This window comes from Typha angustifolia, chromosome 15 (assembly GCF_048772165.1).
Source record: "Typha angustifolia cultivar Huaian chromosome 15, ASM4877216v1, whole genome shotgun sequence".
NCBI lineage: Eukaryota > Viridiplantae > Streptophyta > Magnoliopsida > Poales > Typhaceae > Typha > Typha angustifolia.
Window position 1 is genome coordinate 8,934,970 of NC_133253.1, and position 18,727 is coordinate 8,953,696.

General features: G+C 37.3%; 1 protein-coding gene across 3 annotated transcripts; it reads left to right on the forward strand.

Annotated features, from left to right (window-relative positions):
• Positions 1 to 6,882: 6,882 nt before the first annotated feature.
• On the forward strand, positions 6,883 to 15,448 carry LOC140777963 (uncharacterized). 3 transcript variants are annotated; one of them, XM_073122414.1, is made up of 20 exons: positions 6,933 to 7,126; positions 7,797 to 7,941; positions 8,037 to 8,264; positions 8,649 to 8,735; positions 8,826 to 8,915; positions 8,996 to 9,122; positions 9,275 to 9,375; positions 9,476 to 9,644; positions 9,752 to 9,873; positions 10,534 to 10,662; positions 10,783 to 10,881; positions 10,970 to 11,027; positions 11,116 to 11,191; positions 11,293 to 11,428; positions 12,021 to 12,178; positions 12,931 to 13,003; positions 13,105 to 13,299; positions 13,654 to 13,747; positions 14,443 to 14,814; positions 14,917 to 15,448. In XM_073122414.1, the coding sequence occupies exons 2-20, from the start codon at positions 7,867 to 7,869 to the stop codon at positions 15,306 to 15,308; spliced, it is 2,781 nt and encodes a 926-aa protein (XP_072978515.1). In that variant the 5' UTR covers positions 6,933 to 7,126; positions 7,797 to 7,866; the 3' UTR covers positions 15,309 to 15,448. The 3 variants fall into 3 exon arrangements, with proteins under 3 accessions (XP_072978514.1, XP_072978515.1, XP_072978513.1); XM_073122413.1 differs by having other exon boundaries at positions 6,883 to 7,028; positions 14,443 to 15,448; XM_073122412.1 differs by having other exon boundaries at positions 14,443 to 15,448.
• Positions 15,449 to 18,727: the final 3,279 nt, after the last annotated feature.

An 18,727-nucleotide genomic window follows, 5' to 3' on the forward strand; every position in this document is an offset into this window, starting at 1 on the left:
GCAATCGGTGGAGGGCGATTTGGTCTTAAGGAGATAGTGTCCAACACTAGACTCGACTATTCAGAATTTTATATTCTGTAATCTGTAAGTTTATTTAATTTAATTTGATCGGATTTTTTGTGACTCTTTGGAATCAGATTGTTACCGCGAACATTATATGCCTAGAATAACTTAAATTTGCCCTAGATCTTTCATGTCAAATTTTCTCGACAAATATCTTTTTATGTTACGATCTGACCGTATGGGATAAGTCGACTCGAGTCAAGTTAGTTATTTAGCTTTATCTTATTATTTTAAATTTTAAATAAATCAGATAATCCGCATATGGATTCGATCCGCTAGTGATTTTACTTCTATAAAGAGGGGTGGATATGTGCTGATAATTATCATTTAAGAAATCTGAGTTTAGCAAGTTATTTTTTTCGTCCTTATCTTTATTGTAGCCATTAGATCATTTTATCTTTTTATGAGTAAATCATAGCCGTAAAAATATCCCGATCTTTCAAATCTTAGCCACCTTCTTCTTCAACCCGCCACCCTCCTTATGGCCATCCACCACCACCCTTGGCCATCCGTCACTCTCCGATGACCGCCGCAACATCAGATATCTACTGTTCTGCCCTATTCTGACCTATCTCCACTGTTTTATTTTTAACTTTTCATCTCAACCTTTGATTTAGGTGAAACTAGAACCATTAGAACCTAGCTCACGAGGCTACTACTATCTAAATTTTTATAATTTTCTTAAGTCCGGATCAGTTCAGATCTGGTTTGTAATATTGGTATCAGAGCCGACATTCCTCACAAGATGATTAACATGGTATTCAAGACCAACGAGGAGGGATCAACCATGGAGGACCAAGATCTCACCTCTGTTCCTGTGAGAGATGATCTAGCACCCCTGCCATCATCACCAACAATAGACGATGAGCCACTGGTGTGGGCGAAGGCAATTTTTAAAGATTTTTCTAATGAGGTCACTAGATCCATCACGGGGGCTATTCAAGTCTTAGCGACAGCCCCCTTGACTCAGCACGGCTACCTCGTGCCTCAGCACCGCTAGCTACAGCGAAAATATCCCAACCACTGCCACCAACTTCAAATCATGATGGAGGTGGAGAGAAGATCCAATCATCGGCAAAAACCCCTACTCTGGTCAAGGAGGAACGCCTTCTGTCCCTACAGACTGAGCCTATCACCGCAGCGACGCCGGAGTAGCCACTAGAAACGATCCCTGAGTCATCTTCCCAAACCACGGTGGGAGCTAGGGCTGAAAACCCTAGCCTCCCACCGGCAACTATTCGGTCTCTCTCGGGCCCCACCGCCACGTTCGGTCCATTCCACGGGACCCTCGCACCCGAGCCCAGACCGTTGTTCACACCAGCACTAATGACGGTGGTTTATGCTGCAACAAACCCACGGCTGGTGGTAGCGGGTCCGGCGCTTCCATGACCACTAGCGACCACGGCTAGCTTCCCCGGGCTGACTACCAACCCGTGGTGGCCTCCACAGTCGTCGACGACTGTCGGGTGGTAGAACCGTGGGAAACTATTCCTACGTCGGGGTGGCTCCGCCATGGTTTCACGCCACCGCCACTCCCCTAGAGTGGGGCCACTAGTCCCTTTAGTAGCCGCCAGGGGTCGGTGGAGCTGCCGGCGACGCACCATGGCTACCGATGCACCAGCTAGAGCTCGAGCTCGAGTTCGGCCTTCCACCGCCGCGAGGACCAGCTAGGGGTGGACTGCCGACGACCCACGACCAAACCCAGCCGTCGCCCCTGATGCAACCTGTGGCGGTGCCCCTAGGCCAAATTTCAAATTTAGCCCTAGGGTTAGGGTTAGTTTATTTGAATAGAGGAGATAAAGCACATGATTTTCGAGGTAGACTGAATTTTCGCAAATCGGTTCGACCACCTCATGCAAACTAGTTTAGAACCCATGAATATGACCTCGAACACAAGTATGAGGTCGAGGATGAATGGTGGAATGACCCGATGGGCCCGCGTCATCAGATTGAGCTGAACCGGTGTGCAGCCCGAGTGCGACATGAGTCGAAACTGTGGGCTTATGACCTATGAGACCAGCCTCAACCTCGAGGTTACTTCACCCGTGATGATAGACCATATTTGGGGATCCAAGCTTGGACCGTCAAGCTTAATTTTCCAAAATTCAGACTCGCTAGACTAGACCTATCTAGTATAGCAGTTTTTCATGTACCATGGCACACCCAACCACCAGAAGGTCCAGCTAGCCTCATTCCACTTAGAGGGCACGGCAATTAGGTAGTACCAATCGGCTGAGCGGACTCGACCATTAGAGTCATGGCAGGACTTTGCAGATGCTATTTGTGCTCAGTTCGGTCCGATCTAGTACGAAGACTTTTGGACCATGTTGACTAAGCTGACTAAGTTAACAATAGTTCAAGCTTATCGGGAGGAGTTCGAGCGGATATGCAACCGAGTCAATAACTGGTCTGATTCGGACTTGAAGAGTACCTTCATTAGTGGGCTCAGGCCTAACATTCAGGCTGAGGTTAAGGTTGTGAGGCCCACTATTTCTGACGAGGCCATTTCTTTAGCTATTCTGATAGAGTTCAAGTTGGATTAACTGAACCGTGGAGAGAAGAAAGACAACCCAAGCCCACAGCCTACTAAAGATGGCATTTGCCTCGACTCAACTTGCACCAATGGCTCAATCTAACCGACAGATGATCACGCACTATTTTGTACTCAACGACTTAGAAGAACACTAAAGAAAAGACTTGTATTTTTACTGTGATGACCGATTTATGTGTAAGGACGTGAGAGACTAGTCACTTTGAGGACGAGATGTCAAAAGCGTGGTGGAATGTTACGATTCGATCGCATGGGTTAAGTCGAGTCAAGTCAAGTTTGTTACTTAGCTTTATCTTATTATTTTGAATTTAAAATAAATCGGATAATCTGTATGTGAATATGATCCGCTAGTGTTTTTACTCCTATAAATAAGGGTGGGCATGTGTTGATAATTATTATCGAAGAAATCTGAGTTTAGCTAAGTTATTATTTTCATTTTTATATTTTATCGTAGCCATTAGATTACTTTATTTTTCTACGAGTAGATCATAACTGTAGAAATATCCCGATCTTCCAAACCCTAGCCATCTTCTTTTTTAAGCAGCCATCCTACCTTATGGCCATCCACCACCACCCTTGGTAGTCCGCCACCCTCCAACGATCGCCGCAACGTTGGATATTTATCGTTCTACCCTGTTCTACTTTATCTCCACTGTTTTATTTTTAACTTTTCATCCCGACCTTTGATTTAGAGAGCTATTAGATATCTAACTCACAAGGCTACTATCACCTTAATATTCTTAATTTCTTAAGTCCGGATCAGTCTAGATTTAGTTCGTAATATTTTACCTCATCGATTAGTTTTAAAGACGATCCTAGAATCAAGATGTTATCGACATAAAGATAGAAAATCAAAGTACCTCTATGATCTATCTTTAAACATAGACATATATCTAAAATGATAGAAGTCTTTTGCCTAGTAGACGAGGAGGCTTGAGCAGCCTTAAGAGCCGTGCCCAAGATGAGCAAGCTTAAAGAGATAAAAAATCTCAGCTCGGCTTGACTCATTTAGAGCTCGAGTAGCTCTAAACGAGTAGAGTCCATGAGCCTCACAAACTGTTTTGACAGCCTTAGGGGCCACGTTTCCAACCAATATTTTGGCACCATCCTTAACTGAGTGTTGCAGAATGTTCTTTTGGCTAGAAACATGGGGGGACTTAGCTTGATTAGGAGAAAAAAGAAGGTTAATTTGGTATTTGGTTACCTAACCAGACTACATGTTCCTGACCAAGTTTATGGGCCCTCCCAAAACTCAAACCAAACGAGGCCTAAGGGACTCTAGTTCATTAACTTTGGCTAAGCCTGCATTTACTACACACTGGACATTTGGTGGATCAAGAGGATTAGGAGGTTTAATAATCACAGGATGAAGTGAGGAACAGCCAGAGGAGTCTCGCCCTTCTTTTTGATGCTATAAAGAAATTTTCCTACCAAGAAAAAAAAAACCCCCTATATATACATATATATATATATAACTAGAGTTGAACTAGAAAGGGATTAAATTATGATTTAAAAATAAAAAATATATAAAATTATACATTAAAAAAAGAGATGAAAAGAAATTGCCAACAAGAGTTATAAAATAGTATAACACTGTACCAATAATATTTTTTAAAATTTTAAACAAATAAGGGAGATAAAATTTAATATTTAAAAATAAATTATTTGTATAAGATCGTACATTGAACGCTAGGAAAAAAAAAACCCTATTGCCTTTAGATTGTTAGGAAGTTTTTTATGATAATGATAAACCTAGTTGGATTTTTATGATTATGATGAACAAATTGAAGATGTAGGATATTTATATAACCGCTTTAATTGATATAATCAATACAAAATAATTATTAATGAAAATAATATATCCATACATGTTTAATCTAACAATATTAAATAGTAATATAAAATTAAAAGAAATTGAGAATCTAGTGTTTGAGGAGTGGCAATCACCTTCTAAAGACAACATCCGCTCTCTCGGGTAGAAATTTTGGTCAAGATACTTACAAAGTTAAGCTCATATTTAATTCCTCTTTTAATCTGATGGCCACGCGACTTAACAGATCGGTTTGTAACTAAATACTCTTAGTCAAATTAGAGATTATAATCTTTTACATATAAAATTAATAATATATAACGTATTATTATTAATAATATTAATATTTATTATTTAAATAAGTAAACTAAAAACTGTAAATCATTTAAAAAAATATGCGAGTAAACGGATATCCGATATCCGTATCCGAATCCGAAAAATATATCTAACCCGTATCCGAATCCGAATTTTTTTCAAAAATTCTATCTATATCCGAATCGGATAAAATTCTTTTATTCGAATCCGATCCGAGTCGGATCAGATAGCGGGTCGGGTCGGAGTTAATCCGATCCATTTTCACCCCTACCCACAATCCAACCATTGGTAAATAAAGTTTCTATCGTTACCAAATTTATTCCTCGGCATGAGCGTGGACTAGGTGGGAGGTTTTTCTCTCCTTCTATATAATTTTTTTTTATTATATTTTGTTTTATAAGGACTTTTTCTAGATTTTAAGTTTTAAAACATGACTTTACTTCTCTTTTGACGACTACTTTTCAAAAAAAGAATAATATAATAAAAAAATAGAAACAAATCCCCAATAATCCATTGACTGTGATGTCATTTGGTGAAGTTTATTTTCTTTGACTCTTCCAACATATACTATTCAAAGTGATTAAAAGTCAATGACTCGGAACCTTCCTTCATGCCAACCAAAGTAGGCGAACTCCTCCTCAGATTCGTTTCTTCTTTTTCTCTTCTAACAGTAGTGAGCATTCCTTTGCCACCAGTGTACCAAAAAGACGTTTAGTTGGGCTAATTTTCTCTACATGGAAAGTAGTTGGTAATAAGTAGGTTAGTAGGTGGCATTTAGAGATCTAGCTAGGCTTTTTTTTCCTTTTCGGAAAATAGGTGTAATTTTTAATCTCGTTTGTCAAATAGGTGAGTTTCCAATATCGAGTATCACCTTTGGTTCACTTACTATTTTTGAAAGACTTTTTATTTTTCCAGAACATCATATAAGATGGTCAGAGAGCGATCTATGTTTCTTCTTATTTTAAACCACTTCTCCTCAGTCGCATTTTGACTTTCTAAGTTGATATCTTCAACATCTACAACTATGACGGTAAGGATGTTAATGCTTATTTTTCTTCTCTATTTTAATTTTGTGTGGACTATTTGGTGGTAAGTAGGGGTGTAAAAGAGTTGAGCTTGATCGAGCCCGGCTCTAATCAAACTTAGATTGAAATTAATTTTGAGTTTGTCTTTGTGATCAAGTTTGAATTGAAATAATTTAATCCGAGTCAATTTCGAGCTTAAATGAGCTGTTCAATTAGCAATTTCGAGCCTTATCAATTTCAAACAATTTTCGAGCCTGAGCAAACTTGAATTAATTTAGGCTTAAATTAAGCTTGAAATAAAACCCAATTCAACTATAAAGATATAAATATTACTAAAATATAAATTACAAGCAATAAAGATAAATGTGTTAGAAAACTACAAGCAACCAAAATATAAATTACAAGTAACAAAGATAATTGTGACAAAAAACTATAAGCAACCAAAATATAAATTACAAACAATAAAGAAAATTGTGTCAGAAAATAATGGTTGAAATTCTTAATAGGTGAAAGGGTTTTGATTTGATAGTTCATATTAGTTTGATATTACTCATATATATATATTCAAGCCTTATTGAGTCGACTCAATTGAGCCGGCTCGATTGAGTTGGCTCGGGATCAAGCTTGGCTCGAATTTAATTTCAAACCTAGCTTTAATGATCAAGCTCGGCTCAACCTATTTTCGAGCTGAGTTTGATCGAGCATTATCGAGCCATACTCGAGCCGACTCACTTATTTTGACAACCCTACGATTTTGACACAATGAAAATTGTGGATGATAATGTTGTTTGATAGTTTTTTTTCTTTTCTTTTTATGTGTGCGCTGAGTGTGCCGTGAAAATTAGGGTTTTGAGTTGCTTTCAAGTGATGGAGGATTATTCCATATGGATTGCGAGTTGGGAGTTTTTAATTTTATTTTTTTATCTAATAAATTTAGTGAGTCACCTATTTTCCCAATAAATTTGCTTGCGAAAGAAGTATACGAATCCAATCCTGTCACGGAAAGCTACAGGGACTAGGCGAAGACCATCAGTTCAACGGACGGAGATGATCCGCTTGTTGGAGAACGGACGGCGAAGATCGCTTCGCTTCCAAATCGCAGTTCAACGGTCGGATACCCACCGGCTTCACTGATTCCAGATTCTATGCGTGCCGCCAAAGTCGTAAAAGTTCTCCATTTTTCTTATCATCCCCCATTTCGCACGTCTTTCCCCAAATTATTCCTCGGGAAAACCTTTGATTTCCGTCTGCCTCGAGATTTGAGGTACTTTTTTTTTTCATTCGTATATACGCTCTTCCCTGGGTTTGAGCAACGAGGGACGGATCGGGCACGTCGTAATTGTGGATTGTTAACTTTGTCTGGTGAGCAATTTGATTTTGATTTGAGCTTTTCCGGGTCGAATTGGTTGGTTTTTGTGGACGAAGTCGTGCTGCATCTCTTGTAATTCATGATTTTCCCAAGTGTTTCGAGCTATCGCGTGGTTTCAGATATTTCCTTGTGCCAGATGAGAGGATCTCAGGAGTTTTGTCTAGCTATTGTGTATGAGGATTCAAATTCGTGTGCTTTGTTGAGATTGAAGGAGAATTCGACAACCTTTGTCAATTCTATTTGATATGACTGGATGCACGACGTAAATGTCGTTTGATTTGTTATGTTTATACTTTTTGGAGGTTGCATCTTCAGTTCTAAAGATGCGTTCTATTGTCATAGGTTGTAACTGTGTTATTCTTGTATGTCTTTTTCACATCGTCATGAGCATTATTTGCTTATATTGTTGAAATTATCATTACTATTTTCAGCACTATTACTATTTGTTTTACTGCTACACATCACTCGGTTTTATATCATTGTTCCTATACTTGTTAAGAAGTTGAAAATTTGAGTTCTAAAAACTTTGGTGGCAGCCACATTCTGCTATCATGGAATTCACTGGATACATACCTTAGCACAAGATGCACTTAATTATTCTATTACTTCCTTATTCAATGGATTTGATAAGCTATTAACTTGCCATTGATTTTGTTTGATCAGTGCTGGAGGAACTTGGTTGATCGACCAAGACAGAAATATTATCTTTTTCGTATTTAAGGTTTAGCCTCTGATGGGTTGGGGAAGCATCTTAAAAAGACGCTTGAAAGTGTTCACAGCTGCATTGATAATCTACTTGGACTATAAAGTCAGTTTGTCCTCTGCATCAAATTTTGATATTTAATGCATCATTCTATTATATCTTGTGGTGAGAAACTGTTACTTGTCTTTTTGATGCAATAGGCTGTTCAGAAGAGAGTCAATTGGAGTAAGAGAGGTAAAAAGAATTCTATGTGGGAAAAGACCCATGAACGGAATGCTAAACGTGTGCTCAACCTGATGATAGAGTTAGAAGGTTTGTGGGTAAAACTTGGTCAATATTTATCTACTCGAGCAGACGTGTTGCCAGAGGCCTACATTCATCACCTTAAGCAGCTGCAGGACTCACTTCCTCCTCGTCCTTTAAAAGAGGTCTGGTGCACCCTTCTTGAATGAAACCAATAAGCTTTGTATATCTTCCATGCCTTTGCTGTTAATATGATAAAAAAATGTATATCTTTTTTTTTTTATTATATCTTATACTCATTATCTAGATTCCCTAATGAACTAGGTAAGCTTTCCTGTTCACTGATGGAGGTGAATACCGTCGTTGAATGATGGTTAATCAGAGAGATGGCTTAAGCAATAAACATGATAGTCAATGCTATAATTTCTTCATTTATGCAAAGAATTATAAAATGCTGCTTGAATTCTTCAGGGATTGCTCTTCTTAGAATATGCTGGAACATTTTGCTTGACTGGTATATTGGATTTAAATTCTTCTTTACATCATCAAAATGAACTGCAATTGTACAGGTCTGCCGAACTATAGAGAAAGAGTTGGGGAAAAGTGTGAGAGATCTTTTCTCTGATTTTGTCGCTGTTCCTCTTGCAACCGCATCTGTAAGCTTTTCCTATAATTTGAAAGAAATATGATTATATGGACCTACATGTTAATACATGTTAGAGATCACTAACTACGATTAATTACAGATAGCACAAGTTCACCGTGCAACTATGAACGATGGCCAAGAGGTGGTTGTCAAAGTTCAACATGATGGAATTAAGGATATCATACTAGAGGTTTCTCCCTTGATTGTTCCAACTTGATTGCAGTAAAGTCAAAGTCCTCCAGTCATTAAATAATTGATATTGATCTTCAGGACTTAAAGAACGCAAAAGCTATAATTGACTGGATAGCATGGGCGGAGCCACAATATGATTTTAATCCAATGATAGATGAATGGTGCAAAGAGGCACCTAAAGAACTCGACTTTAATCGGGAAGCAGGTATATACCCCTTGTGCATGTAGATCAAATAGAAGATAGATTCAGGCTGTACAGAAGAGGGGTTTAGAATCTGTCATTGAATTTCCTAGCCTGATTTTCAAAGAAATATCAATGAGCTCTAATATAATTGACAATCATCTTTTTGATTGCAGAAAATACTAGAACAGTTTCCAAAAACCTAAGCTGCAAATCCGAGCAACCAAATTTCGATGCATCTAATACTGTTGATGTAGTTCTTCCAGAAGTTATCCAGGTATAGTGATGCAATTTCCTGATTTTGCTTCAACAGTTTACATTTTTTTTTCTTGGATGTCCGTAAATATACTCATCATACCAATATTTTCTCACAGCAGTCATCTGAGAAAGTCCTCATTTTGCAATATATGGATGGAATTCGCTTAAATGATACGGAATTGTTAGATGCATATGGTGTCGATAAACAAAAACTTGTTGAAGAGATCACACGTGCCTATGCTCATCAAATATATGTTGATGGATTTTTCAATGGTGATCCTCATCCGGGTAAGTTGAATAATGAGAAAGAATATATTTCACGGGGGCCTTCTACTTCTTTTATTTTGAATTAGTGATGTGAAGTTTGGATGTTTTATTGGTGGACAATTTTCTAGGAAATTTCCTTGTGAGTAAAGAGCCACCACATCGCCCAATTTTGCTCGACTTTGGTCTTACGAAGTCAGTATCAAACTCCATGAAACAGGCTCTAGCAAAGATGTTTTTGGCATGTGCTGAGGTACTATCTCGATGGCTTTGTAAGAGAAGTTGTGCAGAATCCTTTTTGAAAAGATATAGAGAATAAAGAAAATAGAGAAGCTGTTTAAAATTTAAAGGATAATTAACTAATTATTTTTCTGGAATAATTTGCTTTTTATTTGGAGGCGTACCTTTCTACACTATGCCCATTGCAATAATCATAATAAGGCACCACAGAAGTGCTTACAAAGTAATCAAGAAGTAGTTCTCTGCAAATTGTGTCCTAGATGCCCTACTGTTAATCTCTTGCAACTGCACTTTTGTGCATTAATTGCATACTTCTAATTCACTGTTCAGGAAAACCTAGATGTCCCACGTAAGGATATTGACTATTAGCCAAGGCATGTGATAGTATTTGTCGTAGAGAGTAGGTGATGACAAAATTGAGGTTTCTAACATCAACTGTATGATCATGTGCAACTGTGCATACCTAGTTTATTAGAAATTTAGAACTGGAAGGACTAAGAAGCACAACTAATGAAAACTTATTTTACCTTGATATAAAGGAATCTCTTTCAGGAGTAAGTCCATTTGGCCAAAATTTGAATTATGTCACAGTATTACTATTTATCTAACATTTTCTTTTTCTATAATTATTTCGCTTGTCCTACAAGTAGTATTTGACAATAATAGCATGTAGGGGGACCAAGTGGCGCTGCTGTCTGCATTTGCTGAGATGGGACTCAAGTTGCGTCTTGATATGCCAGATCTGGCTATGGACATTACAACAGTTCTCTTTCGTTCTTCAACGCTAGCAAATGAAGCACAAGTTAGGCCGCATCATCTTGCTTCATTTTTTCACTATTAACTTTTCCTTCTTGTATCTATTTTCTAACGGAACTCCTTAGGATCCCGTGTAGGTAACTTGCTAACATTGTCTGCTCATCAGGAAAGCTTAAAATCTTTGGCTGGTGAAAGAGAAAAGAATATGAAAATCATTCAAGATAAGATGAATATGAACAAGAAGGAAGTCCAACGCTTCAACCCTGTAAGTCCTATTGCAATCCAATTATCTAATTATGTTGTTTCCAGTAGACTGGAAGAAGATAATTATACTTGTTTAATGCACAAATCAGGTGGATGCTTTTCCTGGTGATGCAGTTATTTTTATGAGAGTGCTTAATCTTCTTCGAGGTTTCCATCGAATTTTTTCAATTTCTTTGTGAAATGGAAGTTATAAAGTCTAAACTAGATATGATATCAGTTGTTTGTTCTTCTTTAGGGCTTTCAGCTACACTAAATGTTAGAATAAATTATCTGGACATCATGAGACCATTTGCTGAATCAACTTTGCAGGGGTGAGGAAATAACACCCTCAAATCTCTTTCTCTTACTCTGTCAATATAATATAATTTGCCTTATATCGATTTACATGTTTGCTTCTATATATGTATTTCAGGGACATCAGAAACATCAGGAACGGAACAGTCGCAACTGTACAATGGATTCATGATTCACCAGTTCACTCTGATGTAGAGGCTAAGCTGAGGCAACTTCTAGTTGATTTGGGAACTGACAAAATACTTGGAATACAAGTATGTTTAGTTAATATATAGATAACTATGAATTCTTGCATTTACTTTTCTATTGTTATTGATAAGTTGTAATCATTTTCCTTGTACAATAATCTCAATGATAAGATACAGTCAATATAACTGTGAGGATGAGCTGCTCCTGTCTGCAACAATATTTAACAAGAAGAAGAAGAAGAATCGAGCCATTGATTCTAAATATTTAAGACCTTCAATAGGGATCTTCTTTTGTCATATTAGTGTTATTCCATATTTTGTGTTCCAATATAACCTCAAGTATGGAGAGGTTACAATATGTGGTGCTATTTTATCACATTATCTAAAATGAAGAGAGAGGAGATGATAGAGAGGCAGGACCACTAAAGTCCCTAATACACTCTCACTAATGCTGTCTTTTTAAGAAATGGTTGGATTTCCCACTGACCATATGAATAGATTTTCATGAACTTTGTGAAGGTAGATTCACTTAAATATGTCTCAGTATTGTCCTTTATATTATTGAGATGGAACTGTGACATAATTTGAGATCCATGTTCTGTTAAGTGTTAAATGTAATATACTTCTTTTGTATTATGATATTTTTAACATTTTGCAGGTATGTGCTTACAAAGATGGGAAAGTCATAATAGATACTTCCTGTGGTGTGCTAGGGAAATATGATCCACGGCCTGTTCAACCTGATACCCTTTTTCCAGTTTTCTCTGTGACGAAAGGGATCACTGCTGGACTGGTACATTGGCTTGTAGACAAGGGGTGAGATACTATCTTTGATGCATTCAGTATTTATTTTTAGAATATAGAGAACTATCACATTTTTCATGTATTCTTAATAACTCTGATTAATATTGACAGCGATTTAATACTATCCATACTTTGCTTAACCTTGTGCTACACTGAGACTATACCTGTTCATTTTTATTGCTTCCATCTTCATCTTTTTGCTTAGTGACAAACTGACAATATGTTCTCTGATGTTCTTGCACTTCCTCACTAGCCCATTGCAACTAAGTTTTCCTATTTCATCTAGATATGTATATTTGCACCTTGTGGATATTAACCTTGTGTTCATTCACTTCATCGTCTTGTTCTATGAGACATACAATCTCTTATATTTTGATTAGCTGCGTAAGTGCATAACCGATCAAGATTGCTGATATCATTATGTACTCATACCGTATATATTAAAGATATGACACTCACACAGGCGCGCACACACACACCATTCTCTGTGAGCTTGCAAATGTTACATTTTTTATTTTCCTAGTTGCATAAAGTGTATTGGTTCTTGCAACCAAGAGTTTTACTCTTAAGATCTTGTTTTCATTTTCTGAGCACCCAGAGCAAAACATAACTACCTTCTGATCACCGTGGTACTTCTCCTAACACCAGCTAGATCATTTTAATTGTACATCATTCTTTTGTTGGATTAGTGCGCTTCTATCTTTGTCCTGATCTCAATAATATGTTGTATATTGCAAGAATCATGTGGCTGTGATGTCTTGCAGGAAACTCAAGCTTGAAGAAACCATTGCCAATATATGGCCAAATTTTGGAAGCAATAAAAAGGAACTAATAAATGTAAATAAACTCTATCTCTGGATCTTTTAGTGCTCCAAACTACCGTCAGTTTCTCAAGATTGTGTTCTAGATATATTCTTTACTTATTTTTTCTACTGTAGGTCCATCATGTCCTTAATCACACGTCGGGTTTGCACAATGCAATGGCTGATGTGATGAAGGATAATCCTTTATTGTTGTGTGACTGGGAAGCATCTCTAAGCCAAATAGCCAATTCCATTCCTGAGACAGAACCCGGTTCTCAACAGCTTTATCATTACTTGTCTTTTGGATGGCTCTGCGGTGGTGTTATTGAGGTACAGTATGTTCCTTATCTGGCAATACTACAAATGGGGAAAATTTAGCTTCTACATCTGCATAACAATCTTTTTAGCTCATTCATAACAGGTTAGTATTTATTTTGTATATGACTAAGGTAAGTAGAGTGATTGATATCCATCTGTAAGAAACACAAAGCGGAAGTTCCAATAGAATCCAAACTGTCCTTTAGCTGGGAATAAATGTTTGTGGGAACATGAAACGGATTATTCCATCTCTTATTGTGATTTTGTTTCCTTGGTTTCTCTTTCTACTCATTATATTTCTTGCTCTATAATTTTCAATCTTGATAAGTAGATTCAACTACATTTTACTGACATTTTTTATAACAGTATGCATCTGGAAAGAAGTTTCAAGAAGTATTAGAAGAAGCTATTGTTCATCCTCTTAATGTTGAAGGCGAGTTATACATTGGCATTCCTCCAGGCATGTATAACAATTCTTTTTCTTTCAAAATTTATATAACATTTAGATTACCTGAATCATGCCATACAGATCTGTAACGAGGTTATAGCATCATATAAATGGAAGTAATTTTTCTTGCCTTTGTGACTTTCTCCTACCTATTTACAAAGTCAAGAAAGATCAGGCACAAGTCATTTCTCTTTTTTAGCAGGACTTTATGAGCTTCATCTATAAATCGGTCTTTTGATTCGTAATGCTATGGTTACTATCCATCTTTGACTTGTAAGACTTTAGCTACTATGTAATTATTTCAGACTTTCACAGCAAGGTCCCCATGTTGTTATCCTTTTTCAAAATCCAAAGCTACATGCAAGGACTAGCAACCTCCTTTCTTATAAGCAACTCTTTTAAACTTTTACTTATCTCGTGATTTATATGTGACTTACCAATGAAATATTAATTAGTTTGCCTCATTATTTGTTCATGATGCTTCCCGTATTTGCTCTCTGTTTTGTCATCCAGTTTTTGAAATTTCTGTCTGGACAAACAAAATTTATGGATATCTATATCTAAAATTATATGATTACTTTTGTGGTTCTTTCTTGTCCTCTTTCCATGGTTCGCATAATTACCTTGTCTTCAGGTAATTAAACGATTATGATGTAGAATTGTATTTCCTAATATATTGGAAATGCTGACTTTAGATACTGTTCCAGGTGTTGAATCTCGGCTGGCGACGCTTACTATCGACATGGAAGATGTGCAGAAGCTCTCAGGGATCAGACCACCATCACACATGCCGGCAACCCCTCCACAGACTAACATAGCACAGATGGCAGCTGGCCTCCCTGTCCTCTTCAACACACTAGACATGCGTCGTGCCATACTTCCAGCAGCCAATGGCCACTGCTCAGCACGTGCTCTTGCTCGATACTACGGGGCTCTTGCTACCGGAGGCTCTATTCCTCCTCCACATTCACCCGACTCCAAGCTGCCCCTTGGTAGCCACGTGCATATTCCAAAGTTTCCAACATCAAAACTGAAGAAGAAAAGGAATGGCAAGGGAATAGCTGATCTCGAAACAGACGGTAACAAGGAAACTAATGACATCGTTAGCTTTTCCAGCAGAAGAGGTTATAGTGCTGGCGATATTACAAGTTCTGCTAATGATAAGGGGTATATCCTTGTAGGTATTACTGATGGAGATGCTAACAGCAGTTCACAGAGAATCTTTAGCAACCCTAAGATAGTTGATGCATTCATGGGAGCTGGTGATTACTCAAACTTGATACTTCCAAATGGAAAATTCGGGCTAGGATTTAGGAGGTTTAGCACAACAGGCGGTAAAGTGACCAGTTTTGGCCATTCTGGGATTGGCGGATCCACGGGTTTTTGTGACGTGGATCATAATTTCTCAATTGCAGTGACTGTGAATAAGATGTCACTTGGAGGTGTCACCAGGAGTATCATCCAATTGGTGTGCTCTGAGCTGAATATACCTCTTCCAGATGAGTTCTCCACGTTTGGGGAGAAGGGACCTGACATGCAGCTGAATCTGGGACCTGGCACAGGTGTTGTGTGAGCCTGAGCAGTTATTTTGTTGTCTTGTTTACCCTATATAACTGCATATTTAACAATTCTTCATTTCACAGAGTTACATTTTGTTACAGAAAACTTACATATATACAAGTGAAGAAATAAAAGCACACAACTTTCTCTTTATGCGGTTTGAGCCTTCTGGTTTATGAATGAGGCAATACATTTTATTGATGTCACTTATCTTTGCTAGGATATATATATATATATATTATGGTACATGAATTATGCCAATCACTGTACATGCTTGGCTTGAAATTAGGTTACAGCCTGAAAAGATTGATCAAGCTCCACTAATTGAAATTCCAAGTTTGACTCAAGCCTAAAATGAGCTCGAGCGGCTTGATTATTTTGACAGCCCTAGCACAACTGAATTGTTTGAGGCTCATATTAATGATAGAGGCCACTTACGTTATGCATTAACTGTTTCAGTACTTGTTAAGGATCCAAATTCTATTATCGGATTTCTCCATCTGTATTTGTTTTCAGTACTTGTTAAGGATCCAATTCTATTAATGTGAATTAATAAGATGAATGTTATTCTAGTTAATTTAGTTTCTTAAGAACTACATCTCATTGAGTAGTTTGGCACTAAGATGGCCATTTTTCAGAAAGGAGTAAATAGTATTCATACAAGATAACAAGAATTAGCTCCCTTCCTAGCACCCTAGAAGTTTAAGATGCACTCTTAAACCTGAATTTTGATCTAACGACAAGAGCTGAATGTACTTTCATCTTTTCAAGAAAATGAACTGAAACGGCGTAATGCTGAAGTTTTTTCAAAGAAAATTCTAGCATTTTGCCCGTTTGAATTATCGAACTATCTGCTATATATGAACCTATTGAAAAGGAAACTCATTATATGCATGCTTCTTTTGTATAATAGAATTTTAGAAAGTTGAATGTTTTCTATGTCAAACTCAAACTGCAGTATAAATGACTGAAACTGTCTAAAGTAGTTGCATTTATCTAAAATTTGTCCAATAGACAAAAGTATTTTCCTTGAAAAAATAGTCAGATATCTAAGACATGCTTAAATAAAGTTCTCAAATTCTAACATCTCCAAGACTAATTCTAAAAAGTTTGCTGACAAAAAATTTGATCTAGATATCAAAAATGAAACCTTCTATTCACCATTGCTTGAGACGATATTCGTACATAAGCATCAAAACCACAGAGGATTTGCATTCTAGGATTTCCTTTGACCATAATAATTTCAGTGCAAACTTGCATAACATGGTTTTACTTGGATGAACAAAAATATGCCAAAATAAAAACTATGATTGTATCTGGATTTCTTCCCTACTTTTTTCTCGAGAAAAGAAGGAACAGGTAGAAGTCAGAGCATATATGTAAATAACTGAGCAAAAAGTAAACATTAAAGAGAAGAATTTATACACACACATATACATATATATATATATAATCTTGGAATTCCTCCTTCTGAGTATCTTTTTCATTATTTCAGAGAAGTGGAAAACTTGCTGCTGAGATTCCAACTTAGGATCTCTCCTAACCATATAAATCTTTTTAGTCGTTTGAGCACTATTTCATAAGCTTTTTTATATTTTTCATTTTTGGGTGTTAATGAGCGAGCTAAGTGGATATTATAAATTTAAAGCTAAGTGGCATCAATGAGCCGAACATGAGCGAGCTGATCTTGCTCGTGTATAACTCAAAATTAAGTTTACGAAGCTCGAACACGAGTCAAGCTGAAATTCTAGCTTGTGTTTGGCTCGAAAGGAATTCAAGACGGCTTGTGTTCAGCTCGTTTGGTTTAGCGAGCTATGCCAAGCACAATTATAGCTTATCTCTAGCTAGCTAGTTTAGGGCTCAACGAGTTAATTCACTTAGCTCAAGTAGTAACTAGAATACCAATTAACAAAATCACTAATTAATCTTTAGTCATTAGTGATTAATCTTTGATCAGTAATAGGATTTTATTTGAGATTCTTGTTAAAATTCAAACTAATTCATTTTTTTATCAATATATCTTTTTCTTTTATTTGCACATCAAAAGTTTACTATCAATTTTTCTCACTAAAATCTTGTCTCAATGGAGTCTTCCGATATATTATATAAAGAGAGAGAGAGAGAGAGAGTGCTAATGAAGTCAAACTTAACAAAATAAAGGGAGCATTATTTGGAGTTGAATTCCGCCATGTCATGAATTCATATCTATTTTCCATTTTACCATGAACTTCAATAAGATGCAACAAAAAATAAGTGTCACTTTTGAGATTTGAAAAAGTTACCTTAAATGACAAATAAATTCAATCAAAGTTTGTTCACGCATCATCGGATTGCATTATATAAATACTGAAATTCATCCAAGCATATTCATTATCTTGAATTTGAGACTCCTGAATTCAAAGTTAAACTTGTAATTTGCAAATAAGAAAGATCCAAAAAGACTTATTATGTAATTAAGTCCGAAGAAACAAGTTCATTAGAACTATATCTCACAGATAAATTCTTTCAGCTTCACCTCCAACTCCATCTCCATACCTCTTCTCTGGCCAATCGCTCACGCATCGTCTACGGCAACCCGACGTCTAATCTCCACAAATTCACTTTTCTCTCCTCGTTGAACTTAGACATTATACGCTACAATACAAAAGATATTAATACTACAGTTCTTTATCAGATTTTTATATTTAGAGTAGGGTTGACCCTTGGGCTTACGATGCTTGCGTGAGGAAAAGGGGTGTTGTCTTCAAGTTGCCCATCCACTCCTCTCCCTCTCTAACTCCTTCGACTCTCCACTTTCCTTCGGCCCCAAAAGACCCCTCCTCCCCCCTCTCTCTTCCTCCTCGGTTTGGTGTCATCATTGTCACCGCTAGTTGAAGCTCGGTGTTGACCTCATCATCAAGTTTCTTGATGACTCTCTTTCTTCTCTCCTCTTCAATTTGATTTTGTTGGGTGTGTAGTGTTTTTAGCACTAGACTTTATTGGGTTCTTGCAGCCAAATTGATTGACCGGCAATTGCTATCCCGAGGCTATTTGTTAGCCTTGAGCTTACCCTAGTTGAGGCACACATGTTATCTATTGTAAACCACAAAACCCTCCTAAAGGTGGTCCCTATTTCAGGTTTACCGAGCTCCTCGCCAAAAGCCTTGTTCTGCACTGGTGATGCCTTCTCCTCTGGACCCTTGAGATGATGACCTTAGCCCCACACCCTTTGCCAAACACTGCTGGTTATTGGAGTCCACCTCTATCTAGTTAGGCGACCTTTGAGCCGGTTGTCGTCACCTTTAGACTACTTTGTCCTCATAGGCTGGGTGCACTTGCTTTGTTTTCTTCTGCAATCACAAACTAAACTATTGGGTAGGTAACATGGTTCCCTCTTCAATTTGGGTTGGGCTTGGATGAGCTTAGGTGCGGGTGCAGGTGCAATCTTGGCCT

Excerpts from the sequence above, each read along its gene's own strand:
- LOC140777963 (XM_073122413.1), top strand. The coding sequence starts at position 7,867 with ATGGGTTGGGGAAGCATCTTAAAAAGACGCTTGAAAGTGTTCACAGCT. Across the intron at positions 7,942-8,036 it reads TAATCTACTTGGACTATAAA|GCTGTTCAGAAGAGAGTCAA; the intron begins GTCAGTTTGTCC and ends TTGATGCAATAG. Across the intron at positions 10,882-10,969 it reads AAGTCCAACGCTTCAACCCT|GTGGATGCTTTTCCTGGTGA; the intron begins GTAAGTCCTATT and ends TGCACAAATCAG.